Consider the following 25,372-nt stretch of genomic DNA (forward strand, 5'->3'; position numbering starts at 1 on the left):
CTCAGTTCTTCCACTTTTGGCAGTCTGTGTGACTTCTTCATGGTGGCACATTAGACAAAGACCTGGCAACACAGTGAGGTCGGTTGCTGCACGTGTGGCCAGCCCTTAAGTTTGCAAAAAGCTGAGGCAAAGGAGTGCAGAGAGGCTGAGTGAGCAGGTGGTGACTGGCTGTGAATTGGCACGGGAACTGGAGCTGGTCACTGATCTCGGTGCTGGAGCTATCTTGTCCTTGGAAGCTGTTTACAACTTAATGAAGTTTGACTGGAGGGATGGCTCCCCAGCTTTTTTTTGTAGAATGAGTGTAGTTCTTGAACGTTTGCTTTCCGAGTTGAATTCAAGATTCACTGTACTGCTGTTCTCTGGGGATACATATATATGTATGTCCATATACACCAAAGCTATGCATGTGTGCATGTATAACAATTTAATATATGTTCACATACACACACACACACATACACACAGAGCTTGTTTCTATTGATCCTAATTCCTCCAGAATATTTACAGAATGAGAACATGTAAGGCCAGATGTCATAAAGGCTTACAGGGTGGAATGAGGTCAGGCTGCATCTGAAGCTGAAGCCCCTGAGGCACTGCTGTACCACAGGCAAGAACTGTCACATTTGGAATGCACTCAAAACAAAACATTTTGGTTCAATTGGTCTAATTCGGGAAGATGTAAAGCTTTTGGGAGAACAGGAGTCTTCCAAATACAGATATGGCAATTGCATTTCCATCAAAAAACTTACTCTGACTGGGAGTCCCTGACTGCCTCACCAGTTTACCAGTGTTAATCTCAGGTTCGTGACACAGTTTCCGGAGGTTGGGAAGCATAATGGAAATGAAATCATGCTATTATAAATGAACTGCAGCTTTTTTCCTAGGCTTAGTTAAAAGGACTGGAAAGAAAAGAGGTCTTTAATTGACTGTGTAAAGGTCTTGTGAGATATCCCAGACTCAGTCTGAAAATACTGGAGAAACATTGTGTGTGGCCTTTGGGAATGAAACCTTCACTTATTAGTTATTTTCCTTGGAGTTTCCCTTGTGGCATCATTATGTGCTTCATTACAGTAAACCAAGCATGAGTCTGCTTGGGAGATCTGACAGGGAAGACTGGTGAGTCAATCTGCTGGGACTGTTCAAGTGCTGCTGGACCCTAATCTATAACTGATAGGAAACATAAGAATAATCATAACATTTAGGGGTCAGCCTCCCTCCTCCAAGCATTTCCTTCTTTAGCATTCCACTGTCTGCCCTCTCAGAACGTGGTGGTTGGGAAGCAGTTTCAGTCTGAGTACAGGGGATAGAAGAGGCTCAGCTAAATGAGTGGGGTATACAGCTTCCAGACTTTCGCAGTACACAGTGGATGTGGTGTCTGCCTGGATAGATGGGAGCTATTTCTTCTTGGAGAAAAGTCCTGACTGGACAGAGGCAGTGGTGTTTTGTCTCTGTAGTGGTGATGGTGCTGACCATGTGGGCAGATGCGTACAGAATGTCTTCTCCTGGGTATAAAACACTAATGCTGGAAGAAGGACCAAGACATAGTTTTCCCTCACAGTAAGAGCTTCTCCAAGAGAATGAGAGTATGGATCAGTCAACCCCGTTTCAGCTGTGGCACCACTAGAGGGGGAAAGAGTATGAAACATTTGTATGCAAAATAGTTTCTGTACCCATTGGTTTTTATCAGCATTTTTCACTGTGCTACTGCCTGTATGGAATTGACCTGTTGGAGCCAGGCCAGAGGAGGCCTCCAAGAGGATCAGAGGGATGGAGCAGCTCTGCTATAAGGCTGAGAAAATTGGGATTGTTCAGCCTGGAAAAGAGAAGGCTTTTGGGCCTCATTGTGGCCTTCCAGTACCTGAAGGGAGCCCACAGGAAAAATGGGAGAGAGACTCTTGACAAGGGCCTGGAGTGACAGGACAACGGGGAATGGCTCCACACTGACACAGAGCAGGTTTAGATTGGATATGAGGAAGAAATTGTGCCCTGTGAGGGTGGGGAGGCCCTGGCACAGGTTGCCCAGAGAAGCTGTGGCTGCCCCACCCCTGGAAGTGTTCCAGGCCAGGTTGGATGGGGCTCTGAGCAAGCTGGGATAGTGGAAGGTGTCCCTGCCCATGGCAGGAGATAGAAATGAAATGATCTTTCAGATCTCTTCCAACCCAGGACATTTTGTGATTCTGTGATGATTTTCATCCCTCCAGACCCTCCATTATTCTGCATTGTGACCATGTAATTTGTCAAACAATGAGAAATGGGGAACATGTCTAGAAATTCCAGACATTAGTCCCTGAGACCAGAACATGTAGGTATAAACTTAGATGTACTTCATGAGCATTTCACATGCATAAAGAGTTCTTCATGGAGAATGACCATGGTCCATAAGTTTGTACCTGTACCTGATACCACCAGATCTGTTCACATCACTAGAAATAAATGATACTTACTTACTGCAGAATTTCTCATTCTGTTAGGGAACCACCTGCACAAAACCTGCTTAATGTAATGAGACTTATCTCTCCTTCTCAGACTTTGCTCTACCCTCCTCACACCCAACCCTGAATGGACAGAAGACAGAAAAATCAGCAAGGGACTCTTTTTCAGCCTATAACAGCAAATACCTCACTGTTTCTCAGAACCGGTCTTCCTGGCACAGAAGCAGGACCAATGGAGCTCTTGAAGCATCAGTGGTGTCCTACAGAAGTTCTGTAAGTAGGGTTGCATGTTCATTGACCTACCTCAAGTGCCTTTGGGATGAGGAAGAGGCTTGAAGCAGGAGGAGAAAGCAGGGTGCACTCCTCCTGTGTGTTGGTTAAATCAGAACTGGGAGAAGCATCTTTATGAGGCAATTGATACCACAGCCTCTGTTGGTTCAGTTGTCTCTCTGTGTACAGCAAGAATTAATTTCTGCAGTAGTAATCTCACCAAACTTTTGTTAATTGTTTACTTTAGCCAAAATCCCTCAGAGTGGGAATGGAGGAGTTGCTATTACCCCCAGTGGCAGAAAAGATCTGCAGGTTGATCACTAAATCTGGTGTGCTTGTGCCAACCCTGAGCCAGATGTGCCCAGGTGTTATTGGGGGCTGGATTGGATTGATTCCCAGTGGAAGTGTGGTGGGGCTGTGGTGTTTGGAGGGGAGCTGTCATTAGAGGAGGCACCTTTTGGGATGTATTTGTAGTGATATATTTGCTATCAGACCACTAAAACAAAATCATCATGAAATGTTGATCCCACCTTCCCATTTTCTTATTCCTTGGTGTGATGGCTTCTTGTCTTGGAAGTATCAAGAAGCAGCAAAAGCAGGACCTAAGCTGGTAGTTTAAATCACTGTTCCTGACTTTTACAGTGGCTGTGAGAGGGGAGGAAAGATCTTGATAGTACCTTCAGAGACATTTTTGAAATTGTAACTTTTTGTGTTCCTCTCTAAAAAAGTCTTCTTGTGCCAGAATGTCACGTGGTAAGGCAAGCAGTGCAAATTTAGGGGCAGGAAATGTCTTTAGTGAAATCTGTGGGAATTTTGGTTCGTTTTCTGTGAATTAGACATCCATAATTATGGGGATGGCACCTTGCTTCCAAGAGCGAGGAAAAGAGTCCACGGAGAGGGAGAGTCACTGTTGACTCTCCTCATCCCCTGTGTAACTCCAGCAACACCAAGTGTTGCTATGGTGCCCTCTCAGGTGGCTGGGATGTGGCAGGTGGCTCCACACAGTAACAAACAGGAAAACCTCCTCCAAGTGATTTTCACCTTCTCCAACCTCCTTGTTCCCTCTCCAACTTCTTGTTCGTGCTTCTTGTTTCTGCCCACACCCTCCAGTAAGGGAGGAGAGGATGCTCAGGGCTCATCTTCTGTAGAGCCAGCTCATGCACTGCGTTGTGCCAGTGACCTGGTGGTGGTGGTGACATCATTCCTTCTGCGCTGTATAGCCTGAAAGTCCCTGGGAGGGACACTAGAAATCTGCCACGGGTTTTTCCTCACTGGGGCAGAGATGGATCCAGGAGGTTTGCATGGACTGCCTGTGAGTACTACATGAAAATGTATCTAATTAGGAAATGGGAAATTGCAATAAAATGCTGTCTCACAAGCAGTTTTATATTCTGCCAGGATGTAGTGCTGAGTGTAATTTTGGGTGTGCCTAAAGGGACTGTATTTATGCTTTACTCATGAAGGGTGTGGTAAGTGTGGTGTGCAGAACAGATTATTTGGTGGTAATTTTGTGAAAGGATGAAGGATGTAGCATGCATGTAAACCCAATATTTATTTAGTGATATGATGACTGAAAGCTACTTTGTGGGAAACAAAGTGAAGCAAAACAATGAAAAACAAGAATCTGGGAGGTGTTGATGTATATAATAATATGCACATTTATATGATGCCTTCAAAAGTTTGTGTTGTGTTAACAAACAAGATAACTGCCACACAGCGAGTGGTTAACTTTGCATTCAGCACTACCAACACATGTAAGGAAGGGGAGAAAAAGAGAGAAAGAAACCTGTGACTGGTACCTGTCAAGATTTTGCTTGTACAGTCACCTGTGGGAACCATAAATGTCTGGAATTAGGTTATGGGATGATTGCTTTGGATCAGGTTGACCCTTGCTTTTATCTTGTTTCCCCATCACTGGAGGGCTGGTGTCACTTGAGTGAATAACACTTTAGAGAGCTCTGTGAAGGGCTTTACACAGCAGCATTGTGCTGGAAATGGTGGCTGGAAACAGTTTGGAAAACTCACGGGCTGCCTTGGTGCGTGGGAAGTGCAAGTGAATGCCCCAGTGCCAGAGTTCCACATGGATGCTGCAGAATTCCTGTCCAGGCTGGGGAGTGATGGTGGGATTACTGTTGGAGCTGCATCCCAGAAGGGTTCTGAGAGGGAGATGATGAAGAAGGGCTGGTCTGAGGGGCTGACTGAGTGCAACATGGGTGGTTTGAAGGATTTTAGCCATGGATTCCCTTCAGTCATGCAGTCTTTTCATGATATGTTAAAATACAAGCTGGCACCGTTAACCATTCATGGGACGTATCTTTTCTAATCCTTGGTATTTCTCAAAGTGTTTTTGTCCAGCCCTGACCTTCTGGACCTTGAACTACATTGAAGATATTTCTCTTGTTCTGGCTAAGATCAATTTCTTCCCTTCTGACACAGTTTTTGCTTCCCTTCCCTGCCTGCTTTGCTCCACAGCACATGGCACATGGCCTGTAATGTGATCCTTATTCTCACTTCTCTGTCCACTTTCAAAATGTGAGTGTCTTCTCCCTTTGGTCTGTGCATGTGCAGAACAGGGCAACAGGGTTGGTGTATGCCTCCGTACCTGCTCTTCCGTAGGGATCCCATGTGTTGGGATAAGGCCGCTATCTTTAGTTTATGGTCAGAGAAGGAATGAAGTGAAACTGGTTTGCAAAATGAATGTTTGTAGGTCGTACCTGGATTCTTCATGGCTTCACGTGCCTGTGTGGAGATAGACTCCTCCCACCTATTTGGGCTTTTTTGAGACTCCTGTGTTTCTCTCGCAGGTTATCAACAACTACATGGATGGGACCCAGGGAGGGGCCAGGGACAAGGCCTCCCCGAGTGGCCTGCACTTCAGGGACAGCAAGAGGAAGGTTGACTATGTCTTGGCCTACCACTACCGCAGGCGCCTGGCCCAGCACGTGCCCATCGCGGCCTCCCCAGAGCCTACGCATGGATCTGCCTCTGTGGGCCTGGTTTGGAATGGAAGCACCAGGAAGGGCTGTGCTGAGCCCCAGCAGCAGCAGCAGCAGCAGCAGCAGGATGATGGCCAGCGTGCCCTGTGGGAGTGGCCGGGGCTGCCAGGCCTGGAGGTGGTGGAGCTCAGCCCGCTGGATGCCCTGGAAGAGGAGAGGCGGCTGCAGCGGGAGGAGTATGAACGCAACCTGCTGGAAGCGGGGCTGGAGATCGAGAAAGACCCCGAGGTAAGAGGGGGAGACCTGCGCGTCATACCCAATGGCATTGGATGTCCTGATGGATAATGGCCACTTTGGATGCCCAAAGTATGGTGTGAAGCTAAGAAGGTGGCCAGGGTGTGTTTGTGTGGCTTGGTCCTTTCTGTCTGAGAAAGACGTGGTTGTTATTGTTGTTTAATGTAGTGTTGAGTAACAATTTCAATCTTACTTTAGGTGAAAACATATTTATTTATCGAAATGTTTTATGACATGCAGCAAACATGCTTTTCTTACCAAAAAAACCCCCTTAAATATTGCTAAAATGAAGGAAGTATCTCTTAAGTAATTTGCTGGAATACCGCTAAGACATTTCATATTTCCTCACAACACTTTTAGTGTGACTCTCAGCTTTCTTCTCAGCCATGTGTAAGTTTTGTGTCTTGTCTTCATTCCACCCACAGACTGAACAGCTCCTATGCTGTGACAGGAGAAGCTCCCAGCCTATGATGTTTTTATTCTCCCATGTGTGTGATGTTGGAATATGCTATGCTCACGTCAGCTGGGAGCTGTGGTTATTTCACTTGGCTGTTGCCAGTCACTCAGTCGAGCACAGGTCTTCCAAATCCCACGTTGTTGCACTGAACTCTGTGCTATCCCACTATGCCTCCTTGAAAGCCATGGATATTTATATCCAGTGAAGGGAAGTCCCTGCTGGGTTCTGGTTTTAGGTGCTCTGTTCTTGACACCAAATTTGAGAGATTTAGAGCTTCTTTACATACGTGCTGAGAACTTACAGCTCATGTTGCTTCCAGTGCAACCAGTCAACACTTCCAAAACAGGGAGCAAGTCACAGATTGAATCTGAAGATTCGAGTCTGACTGGCTTGGCATAGTGTATGCATGTTAAATCACTGGCAGGGGTAGAAAGTAGAAAAGTTTTTTGACTCTTAACATTTTCCTTGCTTAATTTGCTGAGTTGCAGGTGGCTCTGGGTTGTATTTCACTGCACAGCCTGGCTGAGCCATCCTTGCACTGAGCAGAAAAAAGTGATCTCAGATCCTGATTCTTTTATGCTGCACATGGGGGTTATGGTTCAGTACATGTCCATCTTACTGCTATGATTTTTATAACCAAATTGCACAAAACCCAGGACAACAGCTGTTTTTGGAGACCCCTTTCAGTTCTGAATTTCATCAGAACCCGAAAGGTATAGCAGGAGATTTGGATTTGATTATTTGACTCATTACTTACCCTAAGTCCAGCTGGATACAAATTCTCTTTTGGCCTCCTTCCAAGTGATGACACATGCTCTTAAATAATACACAGAGTGACAAATGATGTCATAAAGTGTTGATCAAAAAACCCCTTTTTGTCACAGTCTTCACTATGAAGAGGAAAAGGCTTTTTGTAAATGAACTGGGAAGTTCAGAGGAAACTGTTGATCAGTTCTTTCATGGGAAAAATGAATTGATTTTGAAAATGACAAAAAAATGCTATTCCATCACTTCTCTTACTGTGTATGTACAGAGTCGCTCCTGTCCCCCATCCCTCCTCCCATCCTTCCCCAACAGATGAGCTGTCTAATCAAAAGGGGAAAGTGTTTTTCCTTCAAGAATTTCCTGAGAAACTGGAAGGGACTGGAAGGGCTATGCATTATCCCTTTTTCTTCCCTACCCATGACCTCTGGCTTTTACTTCCTTTTGTTTTTCTCACCTCACTGATTTTTTCTTCTGTTAGTTAACTCCTGTTGGAACATGCTGAAGGTTCTGCATGTTTTCTTGCTGTGAATTTTGTAGAAAATGCTGGTTAGGCACTTGTGAAAGGCACAGCTGTCCTTACATATGGATTAAAATTGTGTGTTGAGTTGATATGAGAACAACTTCTGCTTTTAGTCCTGGGAAAAAAATGTGTCTATAAATTTATTAAACTGAGAACAGCCTTAAAGCAGCATTTGTATTTTTGTACAGCACAGTGGACTTTCAACTACTACATTTCCAGTGGATTATGCTGAACTGAATGTTTGCTAGGTGGAGGTTTTTTGTTTGTTGTTGTTCATTTCAGTGCTAATATAAGAAATGGACTTTTTTCATATAATGCTATTGGAAGTTGAGATATATTCTCTAATATATACTCTGGACCAGGTTTAAAGGTAAGTCTGGTCTGGCTGAAAAGGTAAATGTTAGAGGGATTCCAGTTTTGGACCCTTGGTTTAGAGCAGGCTGTGGTTTCTCTACGTTACATCATCTTCATATGGTTTTGGAAGAAAATCCACTAATTTAAGAATGATACAATGTCCTGGATCAAAGAATCATGGAATGGTTTGGATCTACCAACCTCACAGGCCATGGGAGTTCTTCTAGAAGCAGCTTTTGTAGGCTGAAACCTTTTAGACGTCAGGAAGTTCATCTTTAGGAACACAGGATAGAATTACAACAATTTTAAACATCTTTGTTTCTGCAGCTTTTTTTGGAAAAGTGTGAATTTCCATGATGTTAATATGTTTATTAACACGTGGTGTTATTATGACTGTTAAATTCTTGATAACGATGGATAAACACCTTTCTCACTTGTATTGTCAATTCATTGTGTAAAAGAAGAGACAAGAAAAAAAAAAGATTATGTGGAGAGAGGCATATTGCTCCTTTTGAATTCATGGAAAATAGGCAAGACTATGGACTGTCTCCATAACCTCCCAGTTATTGTTTGTGAATTAAGGAATTTCTGACTACATTTTCAACTTCCTAATAACTTTCTATCATTTGTTATTGCTGTCCTGCAGAGAAAATTTCATTTCTCTTAATACATCCTTCCTGTTTTGTTTTGTTGTTTGTTTTCCTTTATTTAAACAAAGGTGATATCTTGCATGTCCAAGACAGACTGCACAAATAGTCTTGGGTATGAAGTTGCCCAGGAAGGGCAATAAATACCATGGACATTGCAGTTCTTGGTTGTTGTTTTTTTGGTTTTTATTTTTTAAAATTTCCTTTTCCTCTTTTCCTTTGTTGTTGTTTTATTCTTCTTTGTTTTGTTTTTTGTTTGTTTGCTTGTTATTTGTTTCTGGGGAAACTGATAGTTGTGTTTCACCTAATCTGAAACCAGTAGTTCCCTTGAATTGAATTTTGCTGTTGCTTTAATGACTCCAAATGCAACACACACCATATTCAATTAGTGTTACCTATGGCAAGGCATAATAGGTATGGAATAAGAAGACACTGGAGATGTGCTTTGGCATTCTGACAAAGCTGGATCATTTTCGAGCACATTGGAAGTGAATTGTACTTGGCTAAATAGCAGTTGGGAGAGGAAATATTATTTCAAGGGGAAGATGATGACAATCCTAAAACAAAGTGTAAATTACCCTCCAAGAAGCTCATCTAACCTCAATTTTTGAGCTAGTATTGTTTCAAAAACGTCTCACTAAACCCCCTTGATTACATTACACTTGAGGGGAAGGAAGTCCTTAAGGTCCTCAGTGTTGATAATAATATTACTGACGTTGGAGGTTGTGACTGGATTTTTCTGCTTGATATTCCAAGGCATGTTTTTGCATTTTTGTGGAAAAAACCCCACGTAAACTTAAAAACCCAACCAGCCAAAGAAACCTCCCAACAACATCCCCAACCTGAGCCAAACAAAAGCTTATAGTGCTGCAGGAGATTTTATTTATGGGGTTAAAATGCACTGTGTTGTTGCACTAAGGTGCTCCCTATTTGTCAGTCTCCTGTCAGCTGTTAAGGACAAAAAGTAGCCAAAATTATATAATGGATATTGCTTAATTTAGTAGTAATTAAAAGCCTGAAAAAAGAAAAAAGAAAATCTTTTCCCAAAATCTATCAATGTGCTCTGTGGATAACCCCAGGAAAACATCTCATGCCCTTAGTACATGAGAGACACCTTGCAGGCACTCAGTGTGGACGTTGTAGTTGCCTCAAAATATTCATTCATCCAAAGTGCAGAGGAAGGCTTAACAGCAGCTAACATTAAAAGGAGATGGAAATTTAATATGAGTCCCAGACCTTTATCCCTATTAATGAATGCCTCCTGAAGCCAACGAGAATGCAGAGTAATGTAGCATTGGAAGCAGACTGGGGTCTTTTGTGCTCTAGGTCTTTGGACTTTGTATTTCAGTCTCTCAGCACTCAGAACAAGGCAATGCTTCTTTGGGGAGCCAATTATATAAATATTTGATGCATATTTTTCAGCGACTCTGGTTACAGAAGCATTAATTAGCTAAAACATGTTCTGCTCCTGTATGTTATATGGGGCTGAAATGTAATACACAGCTCTTATAAAATTAAAGTTGAACAGGCAAGGCAAGGTTTTCAGTGGTAGTGAAGTGAATGTGATGAAAATATTGGCAAGTTGATTAACTATTTAAGAGGAAATCATGTCTCCATTTTAGACAGGATTTTGAAGTAGCCCCATGGGATTTAGGTGTGATTAAATCAGCATTAACATAATGATCCAAAATAAAAAGTGGCTAAGTAGAATGGCTGTGATGTCAAAGCTCAAAATCCATACTATGAATCCTATTTTTTAATGATTGTGTTGTGACTTGAATAGATGAATGGGCAGATAGACTCACTCTGTGTTTTTAATTACTGAGGTACCTTAGTCAAAATGGCTTCCAAAAGATGCAGAGAAAATTGAAAAGATGTACAAAAATCAAAGATATAGGTATATTTTGTCAATAACCTTTTTAAAGCTCTTGGGCAAACCATGGTAAATGTCATCAATTGTATGAAGACTGGGAAATGGGTTCATCCATATCTTGAATTTTAGATGGAGGTAGAATAGGGCTGTACATTCTGGTGATATTTACAGTGGGATTTCGGCCAGAGGCATCCTAATTTTACATATATTTTTACATAATGCTGTTTCTAGCAGACTTGCCTGGTAGAAATGGCCAATAATGCCTCCTAAATTTGTATTTCCATTTCTTTGTGTCCTATGCTGAGTTCTGTCATCTGCTGGGAGAACTACTTCAATTCCTACAAACTGCTTGGCAGATGAGAAGCCCACAAGGAATGGCTTGTACATCTCTGCTGGGGCATGGCAGGGGGAGAACTGGACACTTGCAGGATGGGTATGCACAGTAACAAAATCTGCTGCTTGGGTTGTTCACAGATGATTCCCTGAAAACATATTTTAATTATCAGTGCTCTTGTTTGCAGCAGAAGTTTTAATGTGCAAATTAAATCTCTGGGGAGGGTTTGAAAGGTGACACATGAAACCCTGAGGGATGTGACGCTGCCACAGTGCCTGCAGAGGAGGCTTGGAGGCTGAACAGTGATAATTTCTCTAAGGCATGTAGGTCAGTGCAGCTTGAATAGCAGTTTCATGAAAACAAAGTAGTAAAATATGGATAGTTTGGGGAATTTGGCCCTGGGATTTGTTGCATTTCTGAGCTGTTAAATGACAGAGGCCACACTGCTGTTATTGGGGTGAGGTGCTGTGTGAGGGCTGCCCCAACTGCAATACCTGCTGCCTGATGCACCTTGACTTTTTCTTTGTTGCAGTAAAAAAAATCCTGAATTTCAGAGTTTCTTTTCCAGGGGAAATGAGACTTTCTTTGCTTTCTTGTCCCCAAACCACCATCTACTTTCTCTCTAGCAGCAAACAGCCCTGCAGGTATCTCTGGTGCCAAAGTGCTCACTACTGAATTTCTGCTGGTTAGGTAATTGTTCTACAGTTTCACAGTTCTTTAGAGGCATTGCTGGTTAGCCATGATTTCACACCTCATGGAAATTCCTTTGCCTAAACCAAAGCCACTGAGAATTCTGCTTGGGAGCAGATGTAACATTGTAGGTAAGTGCTCCCTGTTTTCAATATGTTGCTTTTATACATATAAACATGAACTTATGTATGGGTTTTGTGATGTAGATATAAAGGATCTGAGCTAAGACAGTGCCTCTCCTCTCCTCTCCTCTCCTCTCCTCTCCTCTCCTCTCCTCTCCTCTCCTCTCCTCTCCTCTCCTCTCCTCTCCTCTCCTCTCCTCTCCTCTCCTCTCCTCTCCTCTCCTCTCCTCTCCTCTCCTCTCCTCTCCTCTCCTCTCCTCTCCTCTCCTCTCCTCTCCTCTCCTCTCCTCTCCTCTCCTCTCCTCTCCTCTCCTCTCCTCTCCTCTCCTCTCCTCTCCTCTCCTCTCCTCTCCTCTCCTCTCCTCTCCTCTCCTCTCCTCTCCTCTCCTCTCCTCTCCTCTCCTCTCCTCTCCTCTCCTCTCCTCTCCTCTCCTCTCCTCTCCTCTCCTCTCCTCTCCTCTCCTCTCCTCTCCTCTCCTCTCCTCTCCTCTCCTCTCCTCTCCTCTCCTCCAAATTAAAAGGCATTCCATAAAGTGTCATTCTGTCTTCTCAGATTCAGGAATGGATTCCAGCAGGGAAAAGGCTGGGGGGTATCTGATGGTGGAAATTAGTCCTTGAAGGATAGGACTGTTTTATGGGAAAAAAACACAACTGTTTGTGTGTGTGGGGAGTGAGGGGGTGGAATTTGCTATCTTTTGGCAGATCCAGGGAAAGGCAATGTAAATAATGACTCAGGGTTGTGGGATTCTTGTACGTTTTGAACTCTTCTTGCTTTACTGATTACTCTAATGGCTGTGTGTGTCATTCTGCCCAAATTTGAGTTACTATAATGTCGTGTTGATCAGGACATTATGCTTAGACAGGCAAGCGGTATTCAGCAGGAAGTGAGACACTGTAGGGAAGGAATGATCCCATCCCAGGTGCACAAGACATTTTACATTGTGTACACTTTCAAATGTTACACTGTACTTGAGAGGGAGGTGTTTTGGAGTGAAAACCAGATTCGAGATTTTAAACATGAACGGTGGAGGGGTCTTTTCAAGGAAAAACAAAGTAATTTCCCCTTAGGAATCAGAACACCCTCTTCAGCTCAAACCGTTTCTTAAATCCTTTGCAGATCTAAGTTCTAGGTAGGGACAGAGTTCCAACAACTCAGTGCTAGTTCCTGTGGATGAGCACAGATTTAGTGGGGGGAAGCTGTCATAGAGGGAAAGATGCATTAGCTGTCCCACACCTTACATCCTGAAAAAAAGGGGAACCGTGATGTACAAGCCTCAAGTTGTAATCAGTTTGTGTTCAAATGTCTTTCCTGGTCATTGCAAGGTCTATTAAGTCATAGGACAAGGCAAATCAGTCAGAACTGTATCACAGAGTTGCTTCTGTCATTCCAGTGGCTCCAGGTCAGCAATTACTTTGTCCTGAATAGAACAACAAGGGAAAACATAATTTAGCAGAGTGGCATCGGGCTGCACGGTTCTCATTAGCATTAATGAGAGTTGGGTGGCTAAATCCCCATGCACAGCACGGAAAATTTGCCCTTCTGGGTGGGTTCTCTCCTTGGTACACAGTGCTGATAAATGTGTGCCCTCTATTGAACCTCTCCACTGTGTACAGGTATGTGCTCACAGTAACAGGCCAAAGAAAAAACCATGTTAGAACTCGATTTATGTAATACTGCACAGCATTCTGTAATTTCTGTGCAGTTATTCCGGGTCAGCATTAATGTAACAATGATTTCATCACCTGAAACCAAACAGTTGGATAAAATTATTTATTTTGAACAGGTGCATGGATTTTGATTTGTTCTTTATGTGGGGCTTCTCTTTGTTGGTGGTGGTAGTTTTGTTTCTCTTTGTTTGCATATATTGATAGTGGATATATTTGCTTTAAGATCTGCCATCTAGGAATTAACTAATCAGTTCTCTGCTGGCTTCTCCCTTTGGTTCCTGGATTCTGTAATCATTTTGTAGCATTATAGGATCACTAAAAGGATTCACACCTATACACGGTACTTTTAAGGAAATCCTGGAGGTGGAGTTAGGTAGATGATCTTGGAGTTTCATAAGATGTCTCCTGGTAAAATAAATGAACAGAACCTATTTCGGAGAGAACGAGCTACTTGTAACTAGGGTGGGAAAATGACTGAACAGTTACGTGGACTAATATTCCTTCTTTTTTTGGGAACAGCAACCGTTTTAGGGGGAGCATAAAGACACCAATAGGAGCATTTTCCTGAAAATGTAGAGGTGGCCATTGCTTTCCATAGGTTGAAGCCAACACAGTGCTCTGGAAGAATACCAGCATCCTTCTCTTCCAGAGGAGCCCAGTTGCACTTCCCTTAGTCATGTCCCAGTTGGGACATGGGAAATTTCTCTCCAGTCTGTCTGCATGTTCACTAAACTCAGCTGTGGTTTACCTGGAGTAACTTAACAAAGAAAAATTAACATTTCAGAGATATAGAATACATATGTTCAAGATCTTGCAAATGCTTAAGGAGGACTCCAAGCTGACACCTCCAAAGTGCTAGTTCAAACTACTCTAATTTTTCCTTAATCCCTTCAAAATGGGGAAGGATATCACTGCCCATCCTACACTTAGGACTTTTCCTCAAGTCTTAAGTCTGCTCCCATTTAAACTGGTTACAGAGTGTGAAGGATGACTTGAGTTTCCTAATGCTTTGAAAGTTTCAACTCCATGCATGTTCTGTAAGTCACAGAGTTCTCAAGTTTTAGTTTTTCTGGATTTATGTGTCATTGTTTCTATCCCTTGCTTGCCTCACTCCCACTATTCTCACTCATTTGTATGTTTGCCTGACTTGGAAACCTCTGGTGTTCTTGTTCTTTTTCCAGCTCTCATATTCCATACTTGAGTTTGCAGGCTTTAACTGATCATTCTTTTCTTGCCTCTGAAGATTTGCAAATGTTCAGCTGTCGCTGAGCCCTTTTAGGTCATCAAGACAAAGTAATGTCCTAAAGATTGTGTCCCTAAGGAAGCTCACTGGATGGCTCTTCCACAGTTTCACCGTGCACACTCTGGTTAGTGAGACCTAGGAAATTTCATACCATGTTTTTTGTTAACTTAGGGGTACTTTCAGTCTTTTGCAGTGCAGCCAATCCACTGTGGTGCCCCGTAGCCCTGGCAAGCCTCCCCGCTTGTCACAGGTCCCTGTGAGTTCACTGGATAATGTTTACCCTCTGCCTGCAGTGGCACTGCTCAGCTTTCACAGGTCAGTGAGTGGTACCTGCCTCACCTCACCAGTGCTTGACCTGCTCACCTGCCTCTGGCCTCTGCATATTCCCCTCTGTCCCTTCACACCAGTCTCCTGCAGGGCTGCTTGCCTGTCCACCACAGGGTGCTCCACTTCTGTCCACGATGCTCTTTCTCTGTATCCTGTATCCACAGCAATCCTGCCACTCCTTGGTGTCACTGGATCTTGCTTTGTTCAGTGTGAAGTCAGCCCTTCACCCTTCCCTGCTGCCCATCAGCTGCCATCAGTCACAGGCCTATGTGAAGTCATAGCATCCAAGACATCTTGATGACCCCTTTCAACTCAGAATATTCCATATCTGTGATCCTCTCCATTGAGAAAATCCACAGCTGGGACAGCTGGACACACAGACTTCATACTTCACAACTGCTTCTCTCTCAATGACTTCTGTGCAAAATTTCCTTCCTCCCTTATTCTCTCCTGTTTCAAAGCTGTCCTTAAGAAACTGCTCACCCAAAGCTGGCCAAGTTCAGCTTCAGTGATGCACCAAAGTTTGCTCATTAAAGGACTTGCTTTACTTTTCAACAGAAGCTTTGCAGGAGGCACTTGAGAGCACCACAGTTACGACCTAAGACACAGCTTGCACCACAAGGGACCCCAGGTTGTTTTTCACCTGTGAGCCACAGTTCACAAGTGACTCTCCTGGAAAGTATTTGTTGGTTTAGGGTTGTTTTGTCACATCTGGCCACCAACTGGCAAGTCTCTTCACAGAAAAGTCAGCACAAAGAATGCTTTTACCAAGATCCAGCTGTAAATTTTTGTTAATTTCCATATCTTCATAATGCTCAGACTCTCTGGCAGGACAAAACCCACATATCAGGTGACTTGCTAGATGATGTTATTAAAGACAGCTCAGTTTAGTATTTAAAAGTAGGTGTGGTTTTATAATACAGTGATTGGTAACCCTCCTGATACCAGTATTGCAATTCTGTAGTCATGTACTGTTCTCCTAGCAATTCTCACGTCCATTATTTCATAAAAGGGTGCAAATGCTATTACAATCTAAAACCAATTTTGTTAATGTTGTAGAATTTTAAGTACCACAAAAGACTAATAGGTAGCTCTAAAATGTATTCCTTCACTTGTACATGTCAGTGGTAATTATCAAAGAAAATAATTGGCATATAATTACAGAGCACTCCAGTGTAATTAAAACCACCATAAAAAGAATAGCCAAGGAATCATTCATCAAAAGCTGTAAGCTGAATCCAGGAACTGAGGCAGTGGGCATCCTCCTGCTACCTAGACCCTTGAAAACAGGTGGGAAAGTGGAAAAAATGAAAGAGCCAGAATCAGAATCTCAGGGCAGATCAGGCTGGAAGGGACCACAGTGGCTCATCTGGTCCCACTCCCTGCTCCAGCAGGGCCATCCCAGAGCACACAGCACAAGATTGTGTCCAGAGGGGTCTGGAATATCCCCAGTGAGGAGACTCCACACCCTCTCTGGTCTCTGTTCAGGGCTCAGTCACTGCACAGGACAGAAGTTCTGTCTCCTGTCCAGGTGGAACTTCCTGGGATCAGTCCCTGCCCGTTCCTCTGGTGCCATGGCTGGGCCCCACGGAGCAGAGCCTGGGCCCTGCTCAGAGCCCTCCCTGCACACAGGGACACACAGGGCTGAGGGCCCCTCTCAGCTGGGGCTCCTCTCCAGGCTGGACAGCCCCAGCTCCCTCAGCCTTTCCCTGTCAGGGATGCTCCAGGCCCTAAATCATCTTTGCAGCCTCTGCTGGCCCCGCTCCAGGAGCTCCCTGTCCCTCCTGTCCTGAGGAGCCCAGGACTGGACACAGCACTGCAGGTGAGGCCTCACCAGGGCTGGGCAGAGGGGCAGGATCACTCCCTGCCCTCCTGGCATTTCCTTAGTATAAACCTAAGGGCTCTTTCAAGTACTAACAGTACAAGGTAAACTCCTATTGCCTGATATTCTCTGTATCTGAGTGCTTGTGTTCAGATACATTTTTGTACAATCAGTATAAAGGGGTAGGTGCCTTTGAAGAGCAAATTTCATCCTGACTCTCAGCTGCCTGTTCAGAGGAATGACAGGAGCTTGAGGAGCTGCTGTTACCTCCTGCAATACCTGAAGTGAAGACTGGAAGTCTGGCAGGACTCACACCTGTGTCTTTCTCTGTGTCAATGCCAAAACTGCTGTGAAATGACTTTTAGAAGGAGTAATTGTTGCTAAATTTAAAATATTGTTAAATACATAAGGGGAGAGACAAGAATCAAACCTAACTAGCCAAAAACTATCATGGGACTGAAGGTTTTTTTGGGCACAGGACCTCCTGTTCCTGTGTTCCCTGGCATGCTATCTGGGTTCCTTACAGTTCTGGTTTCCAGTTCTGGTTTCCTGTTTTCATCTCCTTTATTGTTGAACAGAAAACAGCAGAAAAGTGGAAGTGAAAACCAAGTGAATGCTACATTGTTTCACTGGAAAAAGGGTTTTCAAATCCTACAATCCCAGAATGGTTTGGGTTGGAAGGGACCTTAAAGATCACGTCATTCCACCCTCCTGCCATGGGCAGGGACAACTTCCATTATCCCAGGTTGCTCAGAGCCCCATCCAACCTGGCTTTGAGTACTCCCAGGGATGGGGCAGCCACAGCTTCTCTGGGCAAAAAATGTATGAGAGCATTTGTGTGAAGGGGAATGAGAATGAAAAATGGGAAGTTTTCCCTTGGCAGCATGTCTGTATTCATCTTTACACTTATTTCCCACAACTTAAAATCTGCTTCCCACAGCTTCTGCTCTTAAAATGTTTTTCTCTTACCTGCACACACCTTATGCACATCTTCAGCTTTTCTTCCTCCCAAGAAAAACAAAACACTAACATACTTTTTATAAAGTATAAAACTTTAGTTACTAATCATATGTATACCAATTAAATTATGTAGAATTTTGTAGTTATTAAATATTACTTAACAACCTGTTTTGTTCAGTCAGTGGCAAGAGGAGCACTACTGCTATGAATTGCTATTATTTTTCTGAAGAAGTCTGGGTTGGACAAATACATCATAATTAGCCATTGATATATTGATACATTAACTACAGGCAGGAAAAGTGTGATGGAGTGGAAATGGAAATGTGAAAAACCCAAATGGTGTTTATTGCTTTGGTGGGGGGAGGAGGAGAAGCTTTGAACACCGGAGCAGTTTCCCTGGAAGGGCAATGTTCAGGTTTCTAATTTGGTTATATATAACTGTGTGTATAAATATCTATATCTATACATATATATCTATACTAACATGTGGACTTAAGGGGAATTAAGGCATTTTTTAGACTTTCAGAGTTATGTAAACTTGTGTGTGGTTGTGCTTTTAGTCCAAAAGGAGCATTGCAAATAGCGGCGGGATTTTTTTGTAAACCATCTCTATAAATATTTGAAAAGAGCTAACACATGTTGCAAATATTTAGTTAACAGCCTTTGTTAAAGCAAAATTTGAGAAAGCTCTAAAATCATAATATCTTACCAGTATTAGAGGTCATTTTGTATATGTGTGAGTGTCCCAGTTGAAGCCTGCTTCAGCCAAAACATCTGTTCAGTTATCTGCGATTGATGTGTGGATTTCTTGGCAAAAGCCCCACTCAATATTTTTAATAGTGAATGCTAAACTTAAAAGTCATATTTTTAATGTTTTCCCATCATGTGCGCAAGTTACATAACCAGATCTGGATCTGTGTGGTTACTGCTATTTATACTACTGTTGGGATGTACAACAGATGAGGATCCAGCTCACTTATTCAGTGATCCAGTTATTCGGTTCTGAATAAAGACAGAAAAAAAAGATGGGTTCTGTATTACCGAGATTATAGTTTGTGTGTAAGAAAATAGAACAGAGTAGCCAGGATAAATTGGACTATAAGGTGATATGTGCCGTCCTCTCAAACTTGTGCAATTGAGACTTTGACCTGACCAAGGAAATTCATGGTTAGGCTATCACAATGCATTTAAATGATCCTTGACCACAAGTGCAATATTTGTGCAATAGAAGTGCCAGTATGGATATGTAGTAATGAAAGGCAAAGGCACAGTTTTTTGCATTGTTTCTTTAGCAAGCTAAATTATGCATCTAATTTTTCATGCCTTAGTCTCCTCATCTTTTTGCTTGCCAGTTACTGCTTAAATCTGCTAATTTTTATCTTTCTTTGTTTTTCTTGCTCCCAGTTTTGCAGATTAAATCTCTCATCTCGGAATACTCTCCTTACTGCATGCCAAGAACCAAAACCATCTTGTGATCAGTATTAAACAAATAGAATTGGCCATGCCCCTTGCAAATGGACCCAAGTTGTGCTTGAGACATCTTTGTTTACTGAAGACTGCCAAAAAAAGTGGGGGGGAAATAAGAAGGCAAAACAACCCCTCCTGCTTTTTCCTTTTGATCTCAGTCTGATATATCCTTAGTTAGAAACTTAATGATATCACCTGAAGTGTGATCACACTGAACTGTTCACGGATGCACACTTCTCAGGTGATGCCAGGACAGAGGACAGTGAATGCTGTGGCAGTTTGTTATGAGAACATGTCCTGAGGTTCCTCCTCAAGCAAGGAGTCTCTTAAGTCCTCAGGAGAACACCCTCCTGAGGCACTCAAAACTTGGCATAAGAGTTTTTACTCCAAAAATCACTTCCCGTATGTTCTGTTTGTGAATGCTCTCGAAGTACCCTCTTAATATGTGAGGTTAAGTGTGTGACTCCATCAGGGCTTTAAAAGTGAAGGCTGCATTTTGCAGTCCTTAATAACAGTAGTATAAACAGTTTTCCCCACTGGTTTCTGGAAGCTTTGACTTGGCACTCACAAGTCATGATCATGGTGTGTAGAAGGAAACACACTGGAGACTAAATGTGTTATGGGCCACCAAGAGAAGGCTATGGGGTGAACTCAGTGTGGCCTTTCAATACCTGAAGGGAGCCTACAGGAAAGATGGAGAGAGGCTCTTGGCAAGGCCTGGAGTGACAGGACAAGGGGCAATGGCTTCACACTGACAGAGAGCAGGTTTAGATTGGATATTAGGAAAGAATTCTTCCCTGTGAGGGTGCTGAGGCCCTGGCACAGGTTGCCCAGAGCAGCAGTGGCTGCCTCATCCCTGGCAGTGTTCAGGGCCAGGTTGGATGGGGCTCTGAGCACCCTGGGATAGTGGAAGGTGTCCCTGCCCATGGCAGGGGATTGGAACAAGGTGATCTTTAAGGTCTCTTCCAATACAGACCATTCTATGATTCTGTGATTTAGGTGTTCTGTTGCTGAACGTATCTTCCCATTATTAAGTACCAGCCTAGCATAGTGTGTTTGTGGCTTTATTGCTTGGTCTTCCTTTTGTAAACTTCTAATATTTAGCAGAAAATCATTATGGTAGAAGTAGAGGAAAAATATGACAGAACCATGCCAAAACAAAAGCTCAAAAATGTTCACTGCAATGTGATATATATATATATATTTAAAGGCATGAGTCTAGGCAGTGTTACTGTGTGATTTTCTTTGAGTGAGCTGATGTAAAACAAGCAAAAAGATTTATGAAAATTACAAAATTCAGAGTGCTTCTAATGAGACATAAAATGGATTTTAAGATGTGGAAGATGGAAGGGACTTACTGCTATCAGTATGTAGCACCACATTTATTACAAAAACCTGGTAGTGATTTCCTGTAAATTTCAATTTGTGTGATACCAGCAGGAATGGAATAACAAATCTTACAGTTTTTCCTTTGCTAATTCATATCCCTCATGGGGATACACTTTGGCAGTGTATCAGGTTAATATTAATATTCTGCATTCTATCTGCTAATTATCTTTTTAATAATTGAAAGTTAATGGCCCACTTGACCCTTACATCTCTAGAAGTGATTTTTTCAGCTTTCTACATAAATTGCTGTATTTCAATGCCAAGCTAAAAGTAAAATCTCACTAAAATATGTTTTTTTTGCATGCTGTTGTGAAATGTATTGGAGAACCCACAAATTTATAATGTGTAAAGCTTAAGCAAACATTGGTATTTTGGTGTTTGCTGACAGTTTATTCTTAGAATCCTAATAGAAAATTAAATTCACATTTCATTTATAATGATTTGACAACAGTTTTTAAAATAATCCTCCTTTAATTTTAGTGTTACAAAGGAGCAAACTGGGCCTTGTATATTCTCACTGGCTGGTGTCTCCTTTTTGTGTCTGCAGAGTGAGTCTGAATTTATGGTCATGGAGATGAGAGCTAAATCTGACCAACAGAGTTTAGGGCATGTAGAGAGCAGTACTGCCAGGATGGATGAAAAAAGTATGTGTTTTAATAGTTATTGTACTGATATCTACTGAGTGATTCCCTTTGGACCATATTTTGGGGGGAACGGAGTGTATTGAGGCCTGGGTTTCAAAACTGTTGATAATTCAGCACATTCTGCAGAGCTCACTAGAATGTGCTGGCTACTTAACATTCCTGAAAATCTAATATTGTCCATTGACTGATTTCAGTGATTACCATGCTCCTGTGGGAAGTTACTATTTTGAGCCCCAGTACCACATTAGCTGAGGGTGCTGGGTCCCCTAGAGCTCCAGAAATATTCTAATATTGCAATTTCCATCTCTGAGCGAGGTATTTCTTGGACACTGAGTCCCAGCCCATTTGCCAAGCTTCTCATGTTGGTCTCAGCTGCAACATTTCAAGTAACTATTTTTCTTGGCTTGATGATTTGCTCAGATTTCAGGGCTGCTGCTGCTGCTCTTGCTGCCTCCAATCTGCAGAGCCTGCAAGCACCCAGCAGAGCTTCTCAGCTCCACATTTCATCTGGAGCAGGCTTGTGCCTCGCTGGCTGGGAGCTGCTTCTCCAGATATTGGCAATTTTGCCATAAAATGATCCTGTGGTGTGAGAGATTCCCTCAGTGTATCCAACAGGGTATCCAACAGCTGCAGTGGTCAAATGTTTAGGAAGCAGCAGGAATGGTACAAGCTTTTGTGATGCTTTTACTCTGATGTTCTCCTGGGGACAGCGACGTTCAGTTCAGGTGCTTTCCCCCATGTGATCTCGTTTGCCCATCTAGGAACCTTCTGGGGATGTCTACCCCAAAGTCTGGCATAGCTTCTTATTAAAATATTTTTCAGTTTTTGCACCCACAAGGCAGAGGTGCTTCCCTGCTGCCTTGATATCTATGTCCTTTTGTCGATTTTTGGTCTGGCTTTGTCTGAGGCCCTGTAGTGCTTGCTCTGAAAGAGATGGTAGGCAGTCCATCCACAACCCTTTTCCTTACTACACAGGATTTTATAGACTTCCGCAAGAACTTCCTCAAGTTTCTGGAACAAAAGGTCTCAGTGTACTCAGTGATTCCTATATAGATGCCATAGCAAGGCTTTTACGGGTCCTCTGAACCTGGTTTTGGTCTAACTTGTCTCTTTGGAGGTGAGGAGGCAGAGAGTGCATATTGAGATCAAGATGTGGATACAGCTATATTTGAAGGAGTTTTTTTCTTGTCTTTGTACCTTTCCTAATAAAATGTAAGGTTTGCTTTACTTCTTGGCTTTTAGAAAATACTGAGCTGCTATTTTTCAAAGGATTTTCTGTTTCAGCCTTGAGGTGTCATTACTGACTAGTACAGGTGAAATCAGAGCCCAGCATTTGATATGTGAATCTGGATTTAACCCACAGATATTGCTTTATATTTATTTACATTGAGAGCTGTTTGCCATTGTTCAGGCTCTTACTCTTACAAAGCTTTTCTACAATTTTTCACAGTGTGTCCTTATCCTTCCTACCCTGAAAAACTTCATCTACTTTGTCTTTCTCCAGGCCACTTAAGCTGATGTTGGATGCTGTTAACACTGCAAAATCCCCTCAGTGACTATTTTTTTTTCCACCAGTGCAGGTTCTCCTCCTACCCAGTTTCTTGCTGTTGAACTGATTATTTCTCCACCCCTGGACCTGTTGCCTTATCCAAAATGAGCCATGTGATGCGACTGTGGGACTGCCACAGCCTCTTCCCCATCTCTCCCTGTTTGCAGTGAGGCTGTAGCTGTCCGGGGAGGTTTTGGATTCCCTGCCAGCAAACAACCCAGCCCAGATACTTTGATTATCTTCCTCTTAATCCCCTCCCAATCAAGTCCCTGCAAACACAGCCTTTTACTGCTGCTGATCTTTGGAGAGAGACCTCAAAGGGCCACACCATCCTGGAAAAGCTTGATTAGGAGAACACTCTTATTAAACTAAATAATTTTGTACCATCTGTTAACCCTTTCAAATTACAGAAAGCCCCCTAAAATGTTTTTGCTAAGAACAAAAACTTCTGTTTTGCTAAGAACAAATTTAATTTTTTTTCTTTTTTCTCCAAATCCTTTTTTTCCTTGAAATTGAGTTTACCAGAGTGAGGGTTCAGTCTCTGCTTCATTAATCCCCCCACTGGTAACATGCCTGTTATCTGGTCTAAAGATTGACTTCCATGATCTTGCTGCTTTGTCTGGAAAATTGTTCAGGCCATAAATCTCTGTGCAGATTAGTGAGTCTCATTCCCTCAGGAGGAATTACATTTTGCCCTTTTTAATGTTAACTCTTTGGCCTCAAGAAGTTTGTTGATTTTATTATTGATAATAAAGTTTGATATGATGTATTCTCCAGAATATTGGCTTATTTTTTAGCTAATTGAGCACTGAATGTAGCCAGGCCAGCTGATTATCTGATTTTCCATTGATGCTGCCAAAGTACAGGAGGTGGTAGAGTAGACACAGTCCTCCCTTCCTCTTTGAGGCAGCTTGATTTGGGTGGGGAGGCTTTCAGTTTTACATTTTATTATTATTATTTATGGTATTCAATCTCAGATGATGCACTGAAATTGTCTTTTGTAGCAACAAATTTGTGTCTTTGACACAGGAGAAATTTGCTGATAAAGTTCTTCTAAATATTAAGGCTGATTTTGCTTATGTTTGAAAGTCATACTTTTCATGCTGTAGTGATTCGTGGACAGAGATAAACATTAGAAAAATATTGATGAAAGTACAGTAATTTTTTCATCCAAAATGCCTATTTGGAAGAATTAAAATGAATTACAATGCTGGCATATTTGTTACTCACCTGCATACAGGTGCACTGAGCACTGCAATAATGCACAGGTCTGTGTTTTGGGTTTTTTTGTTTTATTTGTCAGATTTATCAATCTATTTTATATTTGTGCTTGAGTTTCCAAGAGCTCATTTTCATTCCGTTCTGTGCCATTAAAAATTTCCATCTTCTTCAGGGGAAGCACGCCTGTGTTTTTAGGTTTCCTGTATCATCTTTCATTCAGAGACACTTCCTGTCTGTACATGAGTGGGAAAATTTTGGTTGGAGAGGTTGCACTGCATGAAGAAACATTGCAATGGATGAGCAAAGCCAACTGTTTAATTCCACAGTGCTTTACCTAAGAAATGTAGGTTATATAGGGGTTTTTTTTAGGTGTTTTGGCCAGATCTTTCATGACAGATGTTCTGTTCTATGCTTATAGACACACTAATATATTCTTTAGCTGTTTATATTCACAGGTGGGAGTAAGAGAACAAAATAAAGAGGACATTTACACCATCATTGTTGGTAGAAATTAGGAAAGAGAAAGGCAAACTGTCAAAATTTGTAAATTGTTGCAGCTTTGCTTAAGGTCTTGAGCATGTCTCTGTACCCATGCAGTGGGGTAAATCTATACTCTGGAGAAATGATGAAAATAGAAAAGAGAAAGTTTGGCAAAGGTAAAAGGGTTATAGTTTTGTGAAGGAAAAGATGACAATTATGAGATGCATAATATGTAGCCATACCATCTTAGTTTATTGCAATGTTTGAGCCCTTCTCAATCTGGAACATATTTATCTTCACAAAAGCCTTTTGATAGAAGGAAGTTCCATCATCTTCATACATTCAGAGGCAGAATTAAATTACCAGCCTACAATTGTAGGATACAGCCTATCCTACAAGATAACATGAGCAGGGAGTTGCTCTGGACTGACATGTCCCCGTCAGGACATTCTGGGTCTTCTTGTCTCACCTGGACCAGTGCCCCGCACTTCCTTTTTCTAATGGAACAGGCCCACACTATCATAGGTGATGGACTGATTTTGTACCTTGGATACAAAACTTTAGGAACAGAAACACACTGTTTCACAGATAGAAATTCAATATATTTGGCAGAAAACACAGCCACTTTTGCAGTCTCTGCCTGAATCTGGCAGTGCTGTGTCATGCAATCCAGTGCTACCCGTGCTGGGGGCCAAGAGCTCAGGACTTGGCTCTGCTCTTGTAAAATGGAGGTGACCACAGTTCTGTGATAATCACAAGAAATTGCTTTTTATTTGCACTATCACATCACTTTGGTATTCGCCTCGATTTCCAGGGCAGGTATCAGGAGAGCAGACATTAATCTTGAGCAATTGCATTTGCAGACGTGACAGATCCATTTGGTAATGGAATTAATGGGAAGATGATTA

The 25,372-nt window shown here is 42.5% G+C and overlaps 1 protein-coding gene across 1 annotated transcript in view; it reads left to right on the forward strand.

The window, feature by feature from the left end:
- Window positions 1-25,372, forward strand: part of ANO2 (anoctamin 2) — a gene marked incomplete at both ends in the record, with an annotated part of 148,589 nt that overhangs the window by 2,235 nt on the left and 120,982 nt on the right. The window contains one exon of the mRNA XM_082281149.1: window positions 5,507-5,926. Coding sequence (XP_082137275.1) covers window positions 5,507-5,926 — 420 coding nt within the window. The remainder of the gene's footprint in view (window positions 1-5,506; window positions 5,927-25,372) is intronic.

This window comes from Coloeus monedula (genome assembly GCF_965178545.1).
Source record: "Coloeus monedula genome assembly, chromosome: 4".
NCBI classification, from domain to species: Eukaryota; Metazoa; Chordata; class Aves; order Passeriformes; family Corvidae; genus Coloeus; species Coloeus monedula.